The 23,037-nt window shown below is 40.5% G+C and overlaps 1 protein-coding gene across 1 annotated transcript in view; it reads left to right on the forward strand.

Annotated features, from left to right (window-relative positions):
* LOC132392165 (limbic system-associated membrane protein-like) overlaps positions 1-23,037 on the forward strand; it is an 87,599-nt gene that overhangs the window by 13,185 nt on the left and 51,377 nt on the right. The window contains exon 4 of the mRNA XM_059966014.1: positions 17,960-18,111. Coding sequence (XP_059821997.1) covers positions 17,960-18,111 — 152 coding nt within the window. The remainder of the gene's footprint in view (positions 1-17,959; positions 18,112-23,037) is intronic.

The following is a 23,037-nucleotide window of genomic DNA, read 5'->3' on the forward strand; positions in this document are numbered from 1 at the left end:
CAGAATAGCCTTGTCCCTGGTCGGCTCTCGTACAAGCTGTTCCAAGAATGCATCCCATAGGCACTCTACAGACTGCCTATCCTGGGTCCCAGCACCAACCTGATTCTCCCAGTTCACCTGCATGTTGAAATCCCCCTTAACTACTGCGACATTACCTTTGTCACATGCCAATGTTAACTCCCTATTCAACTTGCATCCAATATTCATGCTACTGTTTGGTAGCCTGCCAACAACAGCCTTTCGGGTCTTTTTGCCCTTACTGTTCCTCAGTTCTATCCACACAGACTCTACTTCTCCTGATCCTATGTCCCCCCCCCCTTGCAAAGGATTGAATCTCATTCCTCACCAACAGGGCCACCCCACCCCCTCTGCCCACATTTCTGTCCCTACGATAGCACGTATACTCTTGTACATTCATTTCCCAGGTCTGATCTCCCTGCAGCCCTCCATTATCCCAACGACATCATAGTTACCCATTCACACCTGAGCTTCAAGCTCATCCACCTTATTTCTGATGCTTCGTGCATTCAGATATATAATTTTTAGCCCATTTCTCCTCTCTCTGTTTAAATTGCTGCCTATTGTGCTTAACCCAGCTCCCCGAACTCCCATCGGGCTATACGCCCCTTGAATTCTGTTGTCCTTCCTAAGTTTACTTATTTTTTCTGCACATTTAACTCCATGTTCCGTCAGACCATCCCTCTGTAAATGTCTCCTCCTTATCACTTGTTCTGCCTCACCTTTCTCTACTACACACTTAATATTCCAGAACCGTGTAGTCCCCATAGTCCCCACCTGTCCTTTATTCTTCATCTTGCTATCCTCTTTCACATTCTGGATCCCTGCCCCCTGCAAATTTAGTTTAAACACCCTCCCCCCGAGAAGCACTAGCAAATTTTCCTGCAAGAATGTTAGTACCACTCCAGTTCAGATGTAAACTGTCCCGTCGGAACAGACCCCACCTTCCCTGGAACAAAGCCCAATTATCTAAAAACCTGAAGCCCTCCCTCCTGCACCATCCTCTCAGCCACGTATTAATCTGTATAATCCTTCTGTTCCTTGCCTCACTTGCATGTGGCACAGATAGCAATCCTGAGATTGTTACCCTGGAGGTCCTGCCCTTCAGCTTCGCACCTAACTCCCTGAACTCACTACGCAGGACCCCATCACTCATCCTACCCACGTCATTGGTCCCTACATGGACCACAACATCTGAGTTATTGCCCTCCCTCTCGAGAATAACCTGCACCCGATCTGAGATGTCCCGGACCCCGGCACCAGGGAGGCAACATACCATCCAAGACTCCCAATCTTCCCCACAAAATCTCCTATCCGCCCACCTGACTATAGAATCCCCTATCACTACTGCTCTCTTCTCTTCCCTCCTCCCCTTCCTAGTCGAGGGTCCAACCTCAGTGCCAGAGACAGTACCACTGCAGCTTGTTCCTGGTAGGTCATCCCCACCAACAGTATCCAAAACGGTGTACTAATTGTTGATGGGTACGGCCACAGGGGTGCTCTGCTCTCTCTGTCTGTTCCCCCTGCCTCTTTTGACTGTCACCCATTTGCCTGCCTCCTGTCTTTTCGGTGTGACTACCTCCCAATAACTCTTAGCTCTCTCTGCCTCTGCCTCCTGAATGATCCGTAGTTCATCCTGCTCCTGCTCCAATTCCCTAACTCGGGCTGATAGGAGCTGCAGCTGGATGTACCTTTTGCAGGTGTGGTCATCAGGGACAACTGTGTTGACCCTGACCTCCCACATACTGCATACGGAGCACACCACTGCTCTAACTGTCTCCCCCATTGCCAGATCCCGGATTAGTCAGAATAAATGAAAAACGTACCTACTGACCTTACCTTTTTTACCTCAGCAAGCACGTACTCAGACTCACTGATTTCCTCTCAGCGAAGTCCCCTTGCACTGAAGCCCACTGAGCCAAAGCCCAGCTCTCTGCTCCCATGCACTCCACTGCCTGCACCAAAGCTGCCCGCTCCTGAAAGTGGGCCTCTTTTTAAAGCCCGCGCTCGCCGCTGACGTCACCCGCGCCTGCGCAGTTTTACCTTCCTCCTCAATATTTACACTCTGCAATATCCATGGCAGGCTCACCAACTCTCCAAACTACTGATGTTATCATTCCCCAGTTACTTCTCACCTTCCCCCAGTCGCTGCCTCACTTCCCCTTTAAAGAAGCGATATTTCTATTCATTGCTGGTGTTCTCTCTAGTTGCCCATGTAACATCCTGCACTCTGTGGGTCATTCTGTCCCACATATTCCTTGGGCACTTCGCTTTTACCAACATGTGTACAGTCGGCCGTCTTTATCCGCGAATTCCACATGCGCAAATTCAACCAACTGCGAATCGATGAGACCCGGAAGTGCACTTCCAGCACTTGTTGTTCAAGCATGTATAGACTTTTTTTCTTGTCATTATTCCCTTAACAATGCAATATAACAACTATCTATCATCTATAAATCATCTAGAGATGATTTAAAGGTTACGGGAGGATGTGCACAGGTTATTGTGGATCGGGATCAAAAAAAACAGAAGTTCTCTTACTAAGTCAGAACAGGTACATCTGGTATTATTTAGCGTCAGTTAGTCAAATGTTTGTTTTAGTATATAGTATATATTTTACCTTTCTATGCATATAAAACACTTAAAAAACATCTGTATTTCAATAATTAAGCCACTGCGTTGCTTAGTAGAATTGTAGCTTTCATCAGGGCAGGGCCTTTCTCACTTTATCCTTTAAAATTGTTCCAATTATTGACTGACTGTAGCCTAAACGCTTTTCCAATGACCAATGGCGTTTCAACTCTTTCTGATCACTTTATTATTTCCACTTTGTTTTCAATTGTGATCGTGATTATTTTCATGAACAGAAACACTGTGGATTCAGAGATCCACTGGGTCTTAAAGTCCACTGCACAGAGACAGATTAAATTAGGTCCGGGGCTCTGCTGGGTCCTAAGGTCCACTGAACTAAGATAGGTTAAATAAGGGACTTGAGCATCCGAGTTTTTTGGTATCCACAAGGGGTCCTGGAACTAATCCTGTGCGGATAAGGAGGGCTGACTGCATTCCTTTGGGGTGCATATGGTGAAATTTGACCATTTCCTCAAGCTTGCAACAGAATTCTTGATTCCTTCAGGTGACTTTAAGTGAGTGCAGCTCTGACTTTGCTTCTCCCAGGGATGAAGGGCTTATAGATGGTCATAATCAAGGTCAAGGGCTGGCACGGTTGGTCAGGGTTCTCCACCTGATGTTTGCTGACTGCAGTAACCATCCTGATTAATATATCTGGGTATAATATCTCCCTCAAATATCTCCACACTAATTCCCATACAAGGCAAAATATAAATGATGGCTAAAAATTAAACAGTACATACTTAAAAACTACAGAGTATGCATAGTCTGTGTACTGCCACTTATGCGCATCTTAACTCATAATACCTGCTGTATTCTTTTGAATTTAAGGACCGTTACATCAGGGTTACAGACTTATTCTTAAAACACACAAACACAGTGGCATATGAGTCTGCTACTATACAGGTTTTCCCGAATGAGTATACACACACCCTACTGGTGTCCCAAATGGTCAGTAACTACCCTTCACAAATGATAGCCCTGTCTCACTAAGTTACACAAAAATGTCTAGTCACTTATATAAAGACACATGCATGCATTTACACCACACTATTTTTATATGTACCAGTTCAGCTCTCCGCTGTGTTTGTGATATTTCACGATTCTGTAGTCACCGACCTGAACAGATCCAAGTGTGAGTGCTAATCTTAAAAATACTCACCCGCTTAGAATGCTGAGGTCGCTGGCCACACGATAGGTTACAAACACATCCCAGATGAGCCCCCAAATATTGTGACTATGAACAAAGACATTGAAGCTGGTGGATATAGAAGTCTTTATTCAGCAAAACAAGCAGACATCATACTGGAGACACTTGGAGCAGAGTCCTCCTGACCCAATATTACATCACATTTTATATGTTCAAGAATAAAAGTAACAACAGGACAGTTTCTAGAATTACAATGCATTGATAATGTTCCTCTGAGTTTCAAACACCTAGATCACACCAACACGCCCAAAGTGAGTGTTAGTCACCTCTGTCTCTAAAGCTGCATTCAGACACCTCAGGTAAATGGATGTTTCCCAGTTTGCATTCAGTCCCAGTCTGCAGCTCCAGGAAGACCATTGTTCAAGACTGCATTGTAAACTCAATCTACAATCCACATTCAGGTATGAAGACTGGTTGCTGTTGAAAGTAATGCTTGCTATATACCACAAATCCAGAATACGCCCTAACAAGGGGTATAAAGGTTATGGTCTAGCTGCAGGTTGATGGCACTAGGCAGATTAATAGTTTTACATGGACTAGATGGACTATAGCACCTGCTTCTATACTGTAGTGTTCTATAACTCTGCGACTTCATGACTCTGTGAGTGAAATCTACCAGAAACATAGCACAAGAATATTTGAATGATTCCATAAGCTCTTAACAGACCACTGTTGTTAACAAATGTGGAAATGATGTAAAAGGTTTTGTCAAATACTTGTTTGTTATAAATGCCCGCTATCGTGCATCATATATGCATAACAATAAACGTAGACCTTAAACGAACTATTATTGTTTCAAAATTTACTCATGGGAATACACAAGTTGCACAACCTCTCATGCTCTCAGAACACATCTCACACAATCAGGAAAGCTTACTAACGACTTTCCTTTCCTAGGAGGCTGAAGACAGCTGGACTATGCACATCTATACTCAAGTAATTCTGCCTATGCACAATATATAGCATCCTAACGTACTGCATCACTACATTGCACAAAAACTGCACTGCAGTGGACAGGAAGGCTCTACAACAGGTAGTCGAAACTGCCTCATGCATCACTGGCACCAGCCGACCTGCCATCAAGGACATGTATACGGAAAGGTACTGGAAAAAGGCCAGCAACGTCATGAAGGATCCCACCCACCCTGCTCATGGAGTGTTTTTCTGATTACTGCCAAAGAGAAGGCTATGTAGCATCCACGCCAGGACCACCAGACTCAACAACATTTACTGTCCCCAAGCAGTAATGCTGATCAATGCCATCACCCACTAAAACACATCTCCGCACCCCCCACCACCACTATGTTGGCATTTCCTGTCAGAGTCACCTTGTGTACAGAAACTCCTCTGCCTAGCATCACTTTATAGACATACAATCATTATATGTACATAAACTCTTATATCCAGTGGATTCCAGTTAATTGGGACATATCAGGACCAATACATTTTGGCCCAATTAAGCAGCTGCCCCAATTAACCGAGGTTTCATGGAAATAGTTAAAAGGTATAAAAAAGACAAACTACTATTTAACTGAGTAAGAATTTATGAATTTCAAAGAATTATAGAACAAATTTGAAAACTATGAATACTACTACAGAACTATAAAGTGTTCATTTGTTCCTAATAATTATCAATGATGGAATTCATGCAGTGCACATATTCTTTTGATTGACTGTAAATTAATAAAATCAGTGCAAACACCCAGTGCAGATAATGGATTTCATACAATGCTTTCGACAATTGTATCCTCCAAATCTTCATTTTCCTTGTAACATTCAAGATTATTGAAATTCTATGCCTAACATACATAACGTTTGATGCCTTGAAATTCTTCATAGTCCCTAACTCGTTGAAGTTGTGAAATTGCTTCATTTTCACTCCTGGCCTTTTCTGACATCTCAAAGCCTAAGAACTTGAAGCTGCAGTGAACAGAACAGTTCTGAATTGTCTTACTGTTCATTTCTCAGCAACTATCAGTGACAAAAATCACTGTTTTTCAACACAAGCGCATGCAACTGATACTACTATGGAACTGTTCACTCACTCTAAGTGCAGTGTAGTGTCTAATGGCTATACAAGAGCATGCATCTGATGCTTGTTGGAAACTGTTCGGCAATAGTCTCCTGCTCCAATTAAGCAGTATAGTGTCACAAATAAATGAAGGGAATCCCAGCTAGTTTCTCAAATTGTTTTTGTTCTTTAAGTGTTGTCCCAAACAAGCAACTGCTCCGATTAACCAATGGCACAATTACCAGGAATCCTAAGTACTTATGATTATTGTCTATTTTTAAATTACTACTTTCTTTATCTTATTGTTTTTTTGTGCTGATCAGAGACAGATTAACAATTATTTTGTTCTCCTTTGTAGTTGGGTACTGGAAATGACATACTTCATTCTTAGATCATAACTTTGATTATGTTGAAATATGATAGAGCTATTAAGAAACTCTTGGATGGGAACATGAGTGCATAGATAATGGAGGGATATGGACATTGTGTAGTTTAGTTAGGAATTTAAATGCTCCTTTAATTAATTTGGCACAACATCATGGGCTGACGGCCCTGTTCGGGTGCTGTACTGTTCTATGTTCTCATGGATAACAATCCAAGCAGAATGACACTAATGTTGTATTGAGATTCATCAGGCAAATCCTAGTTATAGCAATTGTGTAATGTAGGGTTCAATTTATTTCTTTTCTTCTTCTTCTTCTTAGAATATGGTACTTACTAGGTTCTGTGTATGAAAATGTTAACAGAGAACTACACACAATCAAAGATAGCCTTGGACTTTGTATCATGAAGTAGTTAGGATGTAGGAGGTGGATGTGTATGACTAAAAAGCATGCTCTCAGATATGTAAAATGAGGTTTGTATTTAATTTCTCATGACATGATGTACAGTGATTTGTATATCTAAGTCCATAAGACAATGATAATAGAATAGTAGCAGTGCTTATATTCTAAGCAACAATATAAGTTCTACACATTTATGGATTTTTATCTCAAAATGAATCAAGACCTGTTGCTGGCATTTTGTGTGAGCACAGTACATTTCTTTCATGATTTTATCCAGAAATACTGCTATTCTAACTCTTTCTTTTTCAAAATCTGGCCATTTATGATTGAATATCCCATTGAACTCTTTCTTTTTATTGTTATATTTAGCCTTCAAATCTAGCAGGCTATGGTCACTGTTATGTTTTATAACTCCAAAACATAAAAATAATTGAAAGAAAAACATGGAGCTAAGGTAACTCACATATGTTCTTAGTTTTACTTTTAGCGAGGTGGGCACATATAACATGGTGGTGTAATGTCGTATGTAATTCACATTCTTTTACATAAGCCCATATTGAATTATTTAAACAAAAAAAGAATGCTCTATCAAACAATATACTGTACTTACAAAATTACTTAAATATTACTGAAATGCTTAGCTATAATCTCCAACTCAATATAGAATGCATCTCAACTATACACACAGTATATTATGTAATATAGCTACCATATAGACATCCACAGCATAGTAAATTTTAAATTGTCCCATTCAGGCCTAAAGATCTAAACACTATGGAAGATTTCTTATCTTGTGGGACAACACCTTTCCTGACAAGGAATTTCACTCTGCTTGGCAGATGAGACTTGTTGCTGTGAAATAATATTAGATTTTGAGGCTTCTTCAATAGTGGCTATAGTGACTGCAGGAAGTCATTCTGACTGCCCTGGCCATCCTTCTTCTCAAACAGCTGACTCTTCAATTGATTGATGTGCCATCTCCAGATGACTTCAGACACAATCTTCATTGCGTAGGGGAGAAGTCCAGTTCTGTCCTTAATCATTCCAAATACCATTTTTGATCACTTCTGTAGTCCCTTGCCAGGACTACTTGTCCAGGAGTGAATCAGCAAAACACTTTGTTTGAGGAGTTCTCTATTTGTATAGGCTGAATGGTCAGCATACTCCTTCTGAGAGTTTGACCAGATCCAGTTGTGTACACAAGGGATGATCCAGGAACAGCTTAGCAGGTAAGTTGATGGTTGTGGAGTGTGCTGCGTTGCACTATGCAAGGATGAATTTGACAAACTTCTGATTCGGTATCAGTGTTGCATATTCCTCTGAGATTGCTCACAGTGTGTTCTTTAGATTCAGGCAAACCTGTCTGGCAAACCATTTCTAGCTGAGTGGTATGGTGCAGATGCAGTACATCTTATTCCATTCAATTTGTGGATGTGGCTTGTTGGTTGTTGTATTTTGCAGTTATGAATGCCATTCCTATAGGAGTGATCTTTTCTCCAGTACAAGTTCTGAGTTGGATGCCTGCAGGCTTCAGTTCTGTATCCTCGAAATGACATTCAAACTTACTTTAAGACCATGAGACCATAAGACATAGGAGCAAGAATTAGTCCATTTGGCCCATCAAATCTGCTCTGCCATTGGATCATGACAGATCCAATTTTCTTCTCAGACTCAATCACTTACCTTCTCCCTGTATCCCTTCATACCCTGGCAAATCAAGAATCTATTGAGCTCTACATTAAATATAGATAAAGACCTGCCATTCACAGCTGCCTGTGGCAAAGAATTCTACAGGTTCACTAATCATTGACTATAGAAACTGCACCTCAACTCTGTTCTAAAATGACACCCCTCTATTCTGAGGATGTGTTCTCTGGTCTTGGACTCACTGACCACAGGAAACATCCACATCCACTCTATCAAGGCCTTTAACCATTCCATTGGTTTTGATGAGGTCACCCCTCATTCTTCTGAATTCCAGTGAATAGAGGCCCAGAGACATCAAACACTCTTCATATAACAAGCCATTCAATCCTGGAATCATTTTTGTGATCATCCCTTGAACCCTCTCCAGTTTCAGCACATCATTTACATAAGAACATAAGAACATAAGAGATAGGAGCAGGAGTAGGCCATTCGGCCCCTCAAGCCTGCTCCACCATTCAACAAGATCATGGCTGTCCAACCTTAACTCTAGTTTTCACCGAATCCCACAAGGAAACAGTGCCAACCAACAGGGCACCATGCTGTCCATTTTATTTTATTATTCATCCCGCCCAAACCCATGTGATCACCCGGGGAAAAAAAAAAACGATTTGCCCATTGAGGAGAAAAATTCTGGAAAATTCCTCTCCGACCCATCCAGGCTATCAAAAACTGGCCCAGGAGATCACATGGCTGATCTAATCCTAGCCTCATGTCCACTTACCTGCTCGCTCACCGTATCCCCTAATGCCATTTTTATCCAGGAAAATGTCTATCTCTGTTTTGAATTTATTGAGTGTAGTAGCTTCCACAGCTCTCTGGGGCAGTAAATTCCACAGCCCCACTACCCTCTGAGTGAAGAAATTTCTCCTCATCTCAGTCCTGGAATGGCATCCCCTTATTTTAAGATTATGAGCCCTAGTCCTAGTTTCACCCATCATTGGGAACATTCTCCCTGCATCCACCTGATCAAGCCCCTTCACAATCTTATATGTTTCAATAAGATCTCCTCTCATTTTTCGGAACTCCAATGAGTAGAGTCCCAATCTACTCAACCTCTCATCATACGTCAACCCACCCATCCCCGGAATTAACCTAGTGAACCTTCTCTGCACTGCCTCAAGAGCCAGTATGTCCTTTCTTAAATATGGACACCAGAACCTCACGCAGTACTCCAGGTGTGGTCTCACCAATACCCGGTACAACTGCAGTAAGACCTCCCTGTTCTTATACTCCATCCCCCTAGCAATAAAAGCCAGCATTCCATTGGCCTTCTTGACCACCTGCTGCACTTGCATACTAACTTTTTGTGTTTCCTGCACCAGGACCCCCAGATCCCTTTGCACAGAAGCACTTTCCAGTTTCTCTCTATTTAGATAATAACTTGCTCTATTATTTTTCCTGCCAAAGTGCAAGACCTCACACTTGTCAGTATTATATTTCATCTGCCAAATGTCTGCCCAATCACTCAGCCTACTTATGTCCCCCTGCAGGGTTTCAATGTCCTCCGCACTCATTACACTCCCTCCCATCTTTGTGTCATCAGTAAACTTCGATACGTTGCACTTAGTCCCTTTCTCCAAATCATTAATATAGATTATAAAGAGTTGGGGTCCCAACACCGACCCCTGTGGAACACCACTAGTCACCAACTGCCAGTCTGAGAATAAACCATTTATCCCAACTCTCTGTTTTCTGTTAGAAAGCCAATCCTCCACCCATACCAGAATATTATCCCCTATCCCATGATTTTTTACTTTAAGTAATAATCTTTGGTGTGGCACCTTGTCAAATGCCTTTTGGAAGTCCAAATACAACACATCCACTGGTTCCCCTTTATCTATCCTATATGTTATGTCCTCAAAGAACTCCAACAGATTTGTCAAACATGACTTCCCTTTTGTAAAGCCATGCTGACTTTGTCCTATTAAGCTATGTTTATCCAATTGCCCTGTTACTGTTTCCTTAATTATCGATTCCAACATTTTGCCAACCACAGATGTTAGGCTAACTGGCCTATAATTCCCAGCCTTCTGTCTATTGCCCTTTTTAAATAAAGGAGTTACATTAGCATTTTTCCAATCCAATTTCTAAGATAAGGGGCCCAAAACTGCTCACAATACTCCAAGTGAGGCCTCACCAGTGCTTTATAAAATCTTAACATTACATCCTTGCTTTTCATATTCTAGTTCTCTTGGCATTAATGCTAACATCGCATTTACCTTCCTCACTACTGACACATCCTACAGATTAACCTTTAGGAAATTCGGCACAAGGACTCCCAAGTCCTATTGTCCTTCATTTTTTGTATTTTCTTTCCGCTTAGAAAACAGTCAATTCTTTTATTTCTTCCACCAAAGTTCACGATGATTCACTTTCTGACACTGTACTCCAACTGCCATTTCTTTTCCCTTTCCCCCGATCTGTCTGAGTTCTTCTGTAGCCTCTCTACTACCTCAAACCTACCTGCCCCTCCACCTATCTTTGTATCGTCTGTAAACTTTTCAACAAAGCCATCAATTCCATCATCCAAGACATTGACATATAATATAAAAAGAATCTGTCCCAACACAGACCCCTGTGGAATACCATTTGTCATTGACAGTCAAACACAAAAGTCTCCTTTATTCCCACTCTTTGCCTCCTGCCAATCAGCAACTGTTTTATCCATTCTAGAGACTTTCCTGTAATGCCATGGGCTCGTGCCTTGTTAAGCAATCTCACGTGTGAACCTTGTCAAAGGCCTTCTGAAAATCCAAGTTTATAACATCAACTGATTATTCTTTGTCTATCCTGCTTGTAATTTCCTCAAAGAATTACAACAGAATTGTCAGGCAGTATTTTCCCTTGAGGAAACCATGCTGACAATGGCCTATTTTATCATGTGCCTCCAGGTACCTTGTGACCTTATCCTTAGTAATCAATTCCAACACCTTCCTAACCACTGATGTCAGACCAACTGGACAATAGTTTTCTTTCTTCTGCCTCTCTACATTCTTGAAGAGCAGAGTGACATTTTCAATTTTCCAGTATTTCAGAACCATTCCAGAATCTAATGTTTCATGAAAAATCATTTCTGATACCTCCACAATCTCTTCAGCCACCGAATTCAGAACCCTTTAGTGTATACCATCTGGTTTAGGTCATTTACCTATCTTCAGACCTTTCAGTTTCCCAAGGTCCTTCTCTCTAGTTATGGTAACTTCACACACTTCATGATCCCTGACACCTCGAACTTCCACAATATTGCTCATGTCTTCCACCATGAAGACTGATGCAAAATACTTATTCAATTTGTTTGCCATTTAGTTATTCCCCCATGGCTCCCTCTCCAACATTGTTTTCCAGCTGTCCGATATCCAGTCTCATCTTTCTTTTACTCTTTATGTATCTGAAGAAACTTCTGATATCTTTAATTTATTGATTAGCTTACTTATGTATTCCATCTTTATCTTCCTAATGATTTTTTTTAGTTGCCTTCTGTTTGCTGTTAAAAGCTTTGCAATGTTCTAACTTCCCTCTATTTTTTGCTCTATTATATGCCCTCACTTTGCCTTTTATGTTGACCTACACTTTGCTTTCCTTTAAAATAATTATTCATCTTTGGGATGTATATATCCTGTGCCCTCCGAATTGCTCCAGAAATTCCAGTCATTGCTGCTCTGCTGTCATCCCTGCCAGTGTTCTTTTCCAAATAATTCTGGTCAACTTCTCTCTCATGCCTCTCTAATTCCCTTTACTCCAGTGCACTACTGATACATTTGACTTTAACTTCTCTTTCTCAAATTTCAGGGTGAATTAGATCAAATTATGGTCACTTTCTCCTGAGGGTTCTTTTACTTTAAGCTCTCTAAACAATTTCAGTTCGTTGCACAACACCCAGCCCAGATTAGCTGATCACCTAGTGGGCTCAACCACAAGCTGCTCTAAAAAGCCATCTCATAAGCACTCTAGAAATTCCTCCTCCTCCAGAAACAAAATGATTTCTCCAATCTACCGGTATATTGAAATCCCCCATAACTATTGTAACATTGCCCATTTTGGCAAGCATTTTCTATCTCCCATTGCAATTTGTAGGCCATATCCTTCCTACTGTTTGGGGGCCTGTATACAACTCCCAACAGGGTCTTTTACCCTTGCAGTTCCTTAGCTCTATCCACAATGATACAGCAATTTGTGACCCTATTTCACCAGTTTCTAATGATTTGATTTCATTTTTACCAACAGAGGAACACTGCCTCCTCTGCCTTCCTGCTTGTCCTTTCGATACAATGTGTATCCTTGGACACTTTGCTCCTAGCTATAATCTTCTTTCCGCCATGATTTAGTGATGCTTACAACATCATACCTGATGACCTTCAATTGTGCTGCAAGTTCATTTACATTATTCATTCAGATAAAACATCTTCAGTCTTGTATTCACCCTTTTTGATTTTCTCTGCCTTTTACATTGCAACTCATCCTGTTGACTGCAATTTTGCCCTATCAACAGCCTCTCCTCACTACACATTGCCTCTGTTCATAGACCAGCCACCTCATCCTCACCACTGTTATCAGATTTCCCTATGATACTTCCTGCATTGAAATATATGCAGCTCAGGATATTATTTGTACCATGCTCAACCTTTTTGTTGCTAACTTTGCCTGAGGTGTTACCAACATCTGCCTCCACAACCTCTCCACTAACTGCACTGGCATTCTGGTTCCCATCCCCTGGAACTCTAGCTTAAACTGCAACATGCAGCATTAACAAACCTTAACACTAGGATATTATTAACCCTCCAGTTCAGGTGCAAGCTGTCCTTCTGTACAGGTCCCAACTTCCCTGGAAGAGAGCCCAATGATCCAAAGTTTTATGCCCTTCCTCCTACATCAACTCCTTAGCCATGCATTAAATTCTATAATCTTCCTAGTTCTGGCCTCACTAGTATTTGGCATGAGTAGGAATCCTGAGATCACAATCCTGGAGGTTCTGCCCTTTAACTTAGCACCCAACTCCCTGAGCTCCCTCTGAAGAACCCTATCAATCATCCTATCCATGTCATTGGTACCTAAATGGGCCACAACTTTTGGCTGTTCACCCTCCCACTTAAGAAAGCTGAGGACTCGATTGAGATATCCCAGACAATGGCACCCAGGAGGCAACATACCATCTGGAATCTCATTCTCGCCTGCAGATCCTCCTGTCCATTTCTCTAACTAAGGAATCCCCTATTACAACAGTGTGCCTCTTCTTCCCTCTTCCCTTCTGAGTCAACAGAAGCAGACTCAATGCCAGAGACCCAATCACTGTTACTTTCCTCTATCAAGTTATCCCCCTTGACAGTATCCAAAGCAATATATCTGTTGTTGAGGGGGATGGCCACAAGAGCACACTGCACTGGCTCCTTAACCCCTTATCCTTCCCTGGTTGTCACCAAGTTTCCTGCGTCCTGCACTTTGGGTGTAACTGCCTTCTGATTTGTCCTATCTATATCTCATTCAGCCCCTCGAATGATCTGGACTTCATCTAGTTCCAACTCCAACTCCTTAATGCAGGTTGCTAGCAGTTGCAGCCGGATGGACTTCTTGCAATTGTCGTCAGGGACACTGGAATTTTGCCTGCATTCCCACATCCTGCAAGAGAAGCATTCAACTACCCTGCCTGGCTTCTCTGGTATCCTATCTGGGCAAATATAAAGAAGTGAATATCTGAAACAACTGAGCCAGTGTCCATTTGCATTTTAATTAATTTGCTGTTCTCTTCTAGTGTAAGCCGTATTGCTTAACATTTTAAATCTCAAGGCTAACCAGTCCTGTGTCACTCTCATCATGGTCAGATTTTTCATGAACAGCATGCAGATTTGTGCTCTTTTTGAAGCTGCAAATTCACTTTTTATCTTTATCTATTCCTTGTGCAGTCCATTTATTTTGTCAAGTCAAGTCACTTTTATTGTCATTTCGACCATAACTGCTGGTAAAGTACATAGTAAAAATGAGACAATGTTTTATCAGGACCATGGTGTTACATGGCACAGTACAAAAACTAGACTGAACAACATGAAAACATACACAGAAAAAACTACACTAGACTACAGACCTACCCAGGCCTGCATAAATTGCACAAAACAGTGCAGGCATTACAATAAAAACAAGACAATAGGGAAATCTTGTTTGCCCAATGTGCTGTCTGTATGTTCAAAGTTCAAAGTACATTTATTATCAAAGTATATATACATTATACAACCTTAAGATTCATCACCTTACAGGCAGCCATGAAACAAAGCACCTCAGGAAATCCCATAAATAACGTGCGGAGAGTGAAAAAAATAACCACAAAAACAGTAAAAGTCAGCAAGTAGCACTCAGAAAACAAGTGAGTCCATAGGTGTGAACCGTGGAGCAGCAAGAGCAAGCCAAAGCATCAGCCTCAGGTCAGCGCAGAGCCGAGGAAATGTCGTGGAGCAGCAAGCAGGTCTGGCCTTGCCCTTGCATCTTGTCCAAAAATCCTGCCTTTTCAATCCAATTAACCTGGCAATTAAATTGCACTAGGACAATTTTATTGCACTGTCACATTGATATGCTCCGGGTCTTAATGCCACCAATGACTTTTCAGCCTGTGTCCAACTTTCTAATCAGCTTGGCACTTTGATCCAAAGAACCTCACTCGGGGTTCAGGTGGATGGGCCTCGAATCTGCCTCTCACCCACTTCACTTGCCCCCACTTTGTCTCAAACGTGCCTCGACCAAGCCTTGACTCGCTTTGACCCTCAACCCAGCCTCACATTCATTTGTGGTGATCGTTTACAATAAATCTTATAGGAAGAAGTGTTATTTATAAAGTATTTAGTTGTAGTCTTCATTTTGTTTGCCATCAGTAAATACTTGGTGGGCTCCACCATGCCATGTTAAACTGGAAGTGTCCTACTTTGTTACATTTTCTGCAAGTTTCTCCTTTAAACCTGCATTGGTCTGGTGTGTTTGAGCCCCTGCCACAACAGTATCACAATTTGTTCAGCCAGGCCAGTTTCTGTTTTGATATTGCAATTTTGTTCGCACTCACTTTCATTCCTGCCTGCGACACAATTGCAACTGTGGTTGCTGTTTCAATTGATACTGCATTTTCAATTGCTCTTTTAAATGTGATCTGGGCTTCAGTTAGCAGCTTTTTTTAATGCTTTTTTGTATGGTTCTACAAACTAAGCAATCTGTCAGGGCATTATTAAGCACAACTCTGAACTGACAATGCTCAGATAATCTCTTCAATTCAGCCACTTATGTGGAAACAGACCACCATTCCTTTGTTTCATGGCTTACTATCTCTCCTTTTGGTTAGTCCTGACGAAGGGTCTGGGCTGAGACATCAACAGCACTTCTCCCTATAGATGCTGCCTGGCCTGCTGTGTTCCTCCAGCATTTTGTGTGTGTTGCTGTTTGAACTTCCAGCATCTGCAGATTTCCTCATGTTTACCATTCCTTTTGATTCCATTTATGAAACCTAAAGTGTTCTGTAATCAACAGTGGTTCTGGTTTTAATTATTCCTTCTCTGTATACTCCAGTCGGTTATCCATTGTGCAATCAAACGCGTCAATCTTTCCAATGTAGCCAACTGTTTCTGCTCATTTTAAAAAAAATTATGACTACTATCGTGCAGTACTCACTGTTTATAAACCCTTGAATTTGTCTGTTTTCTGCCTTTTCTTTAACTCGAATGTGTCACTGTGATTCAACAGGTAGGTAGTTACCTCAGCTTCATCTTCTAGCTACCTAATTGCCACAGTTATGTTTTGTAACTCCAAAACATAAAACTATTTGAAAGAAAAACATAGAGCTGGGGTATCTTATGTACGTTCCTAGTTTTACTTTTAGAGAGGTGTGCACATATGACATGGTAGTGTAATGACATATGACATTTTTGCATATAACCCATAATTAATTATTTAAACAACAAAGATCAATTAATAAAACAACACATCTGTCAAAAATTACTGAACTAATAAATATGCAACAGTCACTGCTGTCAAGTTGTTCAGAAAGTCATCATATCTCTTTCTTATTATAACTTAATGTACTATTCAAAAATGACTAGTCTGTCATTCCAATCTTTAATAGCACTTTTCCTGTAACAATTCATATTGTACTTAACACCATGCTTTCACTTCTATGCACTTCCCAGTCTATCATGGAAATTTAAGTCACCCATAACAATTGCTTTTCCTCCATGTATAGCTCTCCCCCTTTGTGCTTCACTATGACAATAAAATTCATAGTTTAATCTCTCCTCCTGACTTGTAATCTTGCAAAGATATTTGACCATTTTTATTTGAGACAGTATCTCTTTTCATAAGATGTACTCTTGTCAGCAGATGTTTAAAGCAAATAGATACATGTCAATCATAATCTATTGAACAGTCTCTCATGTTTCCTAGTTATGTAGATTTATTTCCTGGTTTCCCTAGTTCCAATCTTCACAAAGTAATTTGTATCATGTTATGCAAATAAAAAGCTATTTTGTGATTCAAACAAGTTTGTCTGAAAGGAGATTAGGAGCTTGGACCAGACAGTTCATAGCACTGAAGTTGGGACATCAGAGAATGGGCAATGGTCTCAGGTGGAGGTTTTGGAACATGACAGTGTGCACGTTTGTATTTGCAATCTGACAGTGTCTAGTTGTGTGGAGAATGGTGACTGGTGATCAGATCAGAAGCAAGGATATTCATGGTGAGAGGATTCAGAGGAGCAATCTCATGTGTCAGAGAGGTGGAGAAAAATTATTTGGAACCAAATGATGTTTATTAACAAGGTGGAGGTGATGGAATTTTAAAGCTAAAAGCATGTAGATGACCACTGTTGAAGAACTAAGGGAGCTGATTTTGCTTCCATGTGAGCAGCCTTGACCAACAGCAGGGCTGAGATGTAAGAAGTATATTTTTATATGGAATGTAAACAAATGCTTTGTCCAATGTTTGACATCACTGTGTATGTCAAGCAGCTTTGATCTGAATGTACAGCAGAGACATCATGTGATGGACTGAGTTAAGCTTGAAGTTCCTTCACAGTGCACAGGAAAAATTGCAGAAAGATTCCTTGCCTTCTATGATTTGTATAGTGACACACATACAGTGCTGAAGGAACTATAGAAATGAATATATGTTTTGGGGCAAGACTGGAAAGGAAGGAGGAAGCTGCCAGAGTAAGAAAGTGGGGAGAGAAGGAAAGCAAGTGCCTGAGCTGTTGAGCTCCTCCAGTATTTTGTGTATGTTGCTCTGGATTTCCACCACCTGCAGCAGCTCTAGTGTTTGCGATTAGTACAGTAATTCATTCTACAAAAGTGAAACTGTTTAAATTTCATTTGAAATTGTTTAAACTCAGTCTTTTTTTTACTGGGATTGATGCTACATGATTACATGTACTCAACTATACATGCAGGCTGTATCATCAAGTAAGTTTTCATTTTGAACTTTTTTATGCTTAATGTATACCTAAAAAATTAGTTGCATTTTCAAAATAAATGAAAATAAAAATTGGACTCTTAATGTGTTGTTAATGTCAAAAGAGCCACTACCTTATAGATTTTGGTTAAATAATGTTTGGCTTTCTATCTTTTCTCCTTTTATTAGGATATATAACAGCTCGCAAGGCATCCAAATCCAGACCATGGAGAGTCGATCCAGTCTCATTGTCACCAATGCAACTGAGGACCACTATGGCAACTATACATGCGTGGCAGGCAACAAACTGGGAGTTACCAATGCAAGCATATTTCTATACAGTAAGGCCTCTCCTCAGTAGTCAATATCCAGTCAATGCTTGTGTACACTTCCTTAAATGACATTTTCAGACAACATGACTGCCTGTGTGTTTTATTTTCTTGCCTTGATCATTTCTAAATAGAGTACTCAGTATGATGAGAGAAGTAAATATTTGCTTTTGTTGCAGCAGGCCCACCTTTATGTTGGGCAATCATAAAGCAATCAGAACTGCCATCAGGGGAAGAAAGACGAGTATCTAATCTGTTCTGTGACTCCTGTTTCAGGGAGGCAGGAGCAGTCAGTGAATTAAAGTCATTTAATGATGCGTGGTTGGGGATGGTGGATAAAGGGAAATGAAAAAAAAACATTAAGTTTGTGGAAGAAATTCTAACTGAAAGCTTTTACCAAAATATGCCTCTTTATTTGTAAAGTGCCGTTATCTAAAAGAGTGCAATCCCATGTTGTTATTGGCACAAGATGTGCCATTTCCATTTACTTTCAGGATTTATATCACATCAACATGACATAAATTTTTCCTGTACATTTATTGTTTAGGTAAACAGACCAAGGCAACAGATTTCAGTCTTACAGTGTGCAATGTCTTTTTATTGATAACTTCACTAGGTTTCAGAGCATGCCCCATCACATAGTCCAGGACTTGAGCGTATCCAGGTCAACACCACTCTAGAGGGCACTGCTTCTTGTACTGGAAGATCAGAAGGTCTGAGAGATGAGAGGATGTCTTTTATTTCAATGATCATGTTCCAGCAGTATATACTATTTCAACTAGTTCGTATGTCTGAGAACAACCCATTCAGCCCCTTGAGTCTGCTCCAAAGGATGGGCCAGATAATCTAATTCTGCTCCTGTTTTATCGTTTTGCATCTACTTGTCTCCAGATACTATTGTCATCTGTACATTCCAGAAGCTGATAAAGATCAAAGTTCAGCAGTTCAAACCGATGAATCTCAAGGTTGTATATAGTATACTATACGCACTTTTATAATACATTTACATTTAACTTTGAACTTTGAAATGAATAGACTCAGAAAACTCAGAATTCACTGAGAACTTTCCAAATGACCCTGAGGACATTCAGTGCAAAATGTTCTAAACTGGGATTCTCAATTAGGCAGACTATTGCATAATTGCCTTAGAATCAAATAAATGTCTCTGTGCAAACATTTTGACAAACAGCTGGTGCAATGTGATTAAACTGAAAGGAGTGTTCTGTAGCAATATGGCCAACCTTGTAGTCAGATTGAATGTCAGAATACAATGATACTTGATGTATGCATATCCAGTATCTACACACAGCTTCATTAAGCCTTAAAATTAGCCAGAAAGCTGTGGGCTACACTGTATTTTCCACCTACCCCCATTTCCCCCTTTTGCACCTCAATGTCTACTACTACAGTAATTCCATTTATCTTCAGTACCCAAATAAAGTTGAAAACAAATTGGGTGAATGCTAAAATGCAGGAAATGTATGTGGCTCATACTTGCATGTGCCAAGCGCTTTGCACCTGAAGGCCAGATCCTTTTCTGCAATACCAGTTACTGTTTCATCCTGGCTGTACTTCGCACCCAGTCTTTGAGTTGATTGAGAGTTAAGGTGGCTTATTTTGGGAGAGAATGAGGTAAAGATTGAATAGTTTCACGTATGTTCTGTGAAAAGAAGCTTGCTTGGAAATTAATTATCAAATGGGGTAAGAAACATTGAAATAGGTGTGGAACAGCCATGCAGCTTGGTACCAATCTGTACCATGTATGAGAGATGGTTGCTGAGTGAGATATTTCCACTCTCACAGGATCAATCTGCTTCCATTATGTAGGAAGCTGCATACAAGTTGGAGCAATGGAGGTTCGCGATGTGCTGAGGTCAGACTGCACTGGGCAGACAGTTATATATCACAGGGATATGATTGCCTACAAGCAAGACAGTGTGGTGGACACTTGTTTAGACAGCATGGGCCATGAGAAGGCTGTTGATCTACAAATAATTCCTTGTTGAGTATCTTCTGGATAGACAGCCATGCAATGCACCATATTCTTTCAGTTCTGAGCTGCAGTCCTGCTCTTCAAAGACATAACAGTTTCAAAGTAGAAATATTAATTTTACTTGGTTCACATCACTGCATTGTTTACAGAACTATAAAGGTGGACAAGTAAATGCTGACAAGTATGAATTCTAATTTATCTAGCTAATTCATTCCATTGCCATGTCCCTTTACAATAGAGGAGGAGAAATATGTCCAACTTTGTATTTCAAAATCAGTCAGCTATGATAAGTTGCATCCAAAATTCCATCCCATTGACTTCAGTACTGAGAAATATCTGGAAATAGACACCACCAGCTTCAAAGAGGTGCATCTTCTGTATTTCTGTACAAGTGAATTCCTGTTTGTTTGTCTTTGAAAAGATCTGATTTATTTGAGTCTTTCTCTCTGTTTTAGCAGCTACTTACAATTAGTAATACTCCTACAGCTTGACTGTCCAATGGGCTGGATTGTGCTAGCAATTGGCCAGTAGTACTGTATGGAACTCAATGTTACTGCAATGGTAGTGTCATCATGTTCTAGTCTACCACACATACACACTGCAATGCATCAGCTTGGAGTGGTTTCCCTCTATTCCATTCCTAAAACTTGCACCAAATTCATGGACAGTTTGAAAGGTGCTGAGTTTAAAGAATTAGATAACCTTGAGTCCAGATGGAAAGATAATGGAGGGGCCACCAGTATAATAAGGTAGAGGGAAGTAGTGAAGTGGTAGGTGGATCCCGGTTGGGGGAGGATAATTGGCAGTCGGGGAAATGGAAGAGTGGGAATGACCATTTATACGAGCTTCAATGAAGTGGTAAAAGAAGGCAAAGAACCTAATTTTTTACTATTTTAATTAGTATTACTTTTTAAACAATTTTAAATTAGTCTAAATATTCATTTTAAAACACAGTTACTATTATTTGATATGTGCGCGTTCTTTTCAACTCTTTTTGAATGCTTTGAAAGAGCAAAGCAGTGAAAAAGTCCTTTGAAACCAGGAGCTGAAAGAAAGTCTTTGGGATAGTCCATAGCAAGACGTAGGTCTAGTGGAAGTTTGAGACAACTTGGAAATTATAATCACCTGTTACAGTGAGGATATTAGGATGTTACATAGCCATGTATTGCAAGTGCTGCTGCAGATGGAGTTTCCTTTTGATAAACCATCAGTGTTCCAGCACAATTTGTAGAGGACTGTTGTACCCGTTCCACAAAAAGCCACAGAATTTTAAAACAAAATTTACAATGAGTGCAATCCACTGTCTGAGCTCTTCTGCAGTAGATTTAAAAATATTGCAATGGAATCATGTCTTAGCTGTAAAATGGTTCATGTTCCCCAGAGAATTAATTATGACGAAGAGTTTCCAGTGACTGCACTTGCTTCCAGGGGGTTGTAATGTTAATCTAGGTCTTTTGGATACTGAACATGAACTGATACATTTTAAAAGAATATTTTAAATTTATGAGAAGCACCCATTTGAAATTAGCTTATTTGAAATATTAAAGTAATTTAAAACTTGGATATTCACAGAGATTGATTTTTGTGAACTAAAATACTTGTATTTTTTATAAGTCTGTTATCAACTCCATTAATCAAACTGCAAAATGTTATCACTTTATCAAGGAATATGTTTTACACCAAGTTAATTTTTGTAATATTGCCCAATTATGCTAGCCCATGCAAAACCTACTTGCCTGGATGCAAATGAATTTGCATGGAAGTTTGCAGAAAAATGATTAGTTTTGACAGCAATTTATGCCAGATTTACCAGATGCACTCACAGCAGATCATTTACTCTTACATTTTAAAAGCATGAATTAAAAGGATATTTTTCTGGATGAACTAGAATTAAGTTGCTAATGTAGCCTGCTTATTTGATTTATTACAATACTAGCAACAGTCCTTCGGGTGAGGCAACACCTCATCTGTGAATCTGTTGGGGTTGTCTGTTGAAACCGATATTCTCGACGTAGCTACCTCTACATTGGTGAGACCTAATGTAGGGGACCGCTTTGTCAACCACCTCTGTCCATCTGCCAAAAGCAGAATTAACTGGCAGCCAACCGTTTTGATTCCTGTCGCCATTTACATTCTGACATGCCGGTCCATGGCCTCTTCTGCGATGATGAGGCTACTATCAAAGTGGAGGAGCAACACCTCATATTCATCTAGGTAGCCTCCAACTTGATGGCACGAACATCAATTTCGCCTTCTGGTAATTTTTCCCCACCCTCTTCCTTATTCCCCACTCTGGCCTCTTACCTCATCTCCTCACCTATCTCCTCCCTCTGGCGCCCCTACTTCTTCCCTTTCTCCCATGGTTCACTCTCTAATCCTATCAGATTCCTTCTTCTACAGCTCGTTACCTTTCCCATCCAACTGACTTCACTACCACCTTCTAAATTGGCCTCCTTCCCATCCTCACACCATTTTATTCTGGTGCCTTGCCCCTTCCCTTCCACTGCTGAAGAAGGGCCTTGGCCCAAAACAGCGACAGTTTATCCATTTCTGTAGTTGCCGCCTGACCTGCAGAGTTCCTCTAGCATTTTTATGTGTGTTGGTCTGGATTTCCAGCATCTGCAGAATCCTGTACATTTGTGATTGTGTTCTGCTGAAAATATTATTAACTTTTTCTCCTTAACAAGCAAGCAATCCTTTAATCAGCAAGTTGGAAACTTGTTGTTTAATTACTTCACACAATTTGGGTGTTACTGGCAACTTGGGCCATTTATTGCCCATGCTTAATTTGTTAGATATCTCTGATTACTCTCTGATTGAGTTCAACATGACTAAAGTTTCCTTGTAACACAATGACACTCATTTTTTTTGTGCTTAGCCCCCACTCTACTGGCTTTACACTTGAGACTGTGTGGCTAAGCACTGCTCCAATGCCATATTTAAGT

The sequence above is a fragment of the Hypanus sabinus genome, chromosome 4 (genome assembly GCF_030144855.1).
Source record: "Hypanus sabinus isolate sHypSab1 chromosome 4, sHypSab1.hap1, whole genome shotgun sequence".
Classification (NCBI taxonomy): Eukaryota; Metazoa; Chordata; class Chondrichthyes; order Myliobatiformes; family Dasyatidae; genus Hypanus; species Hypanus sabinus.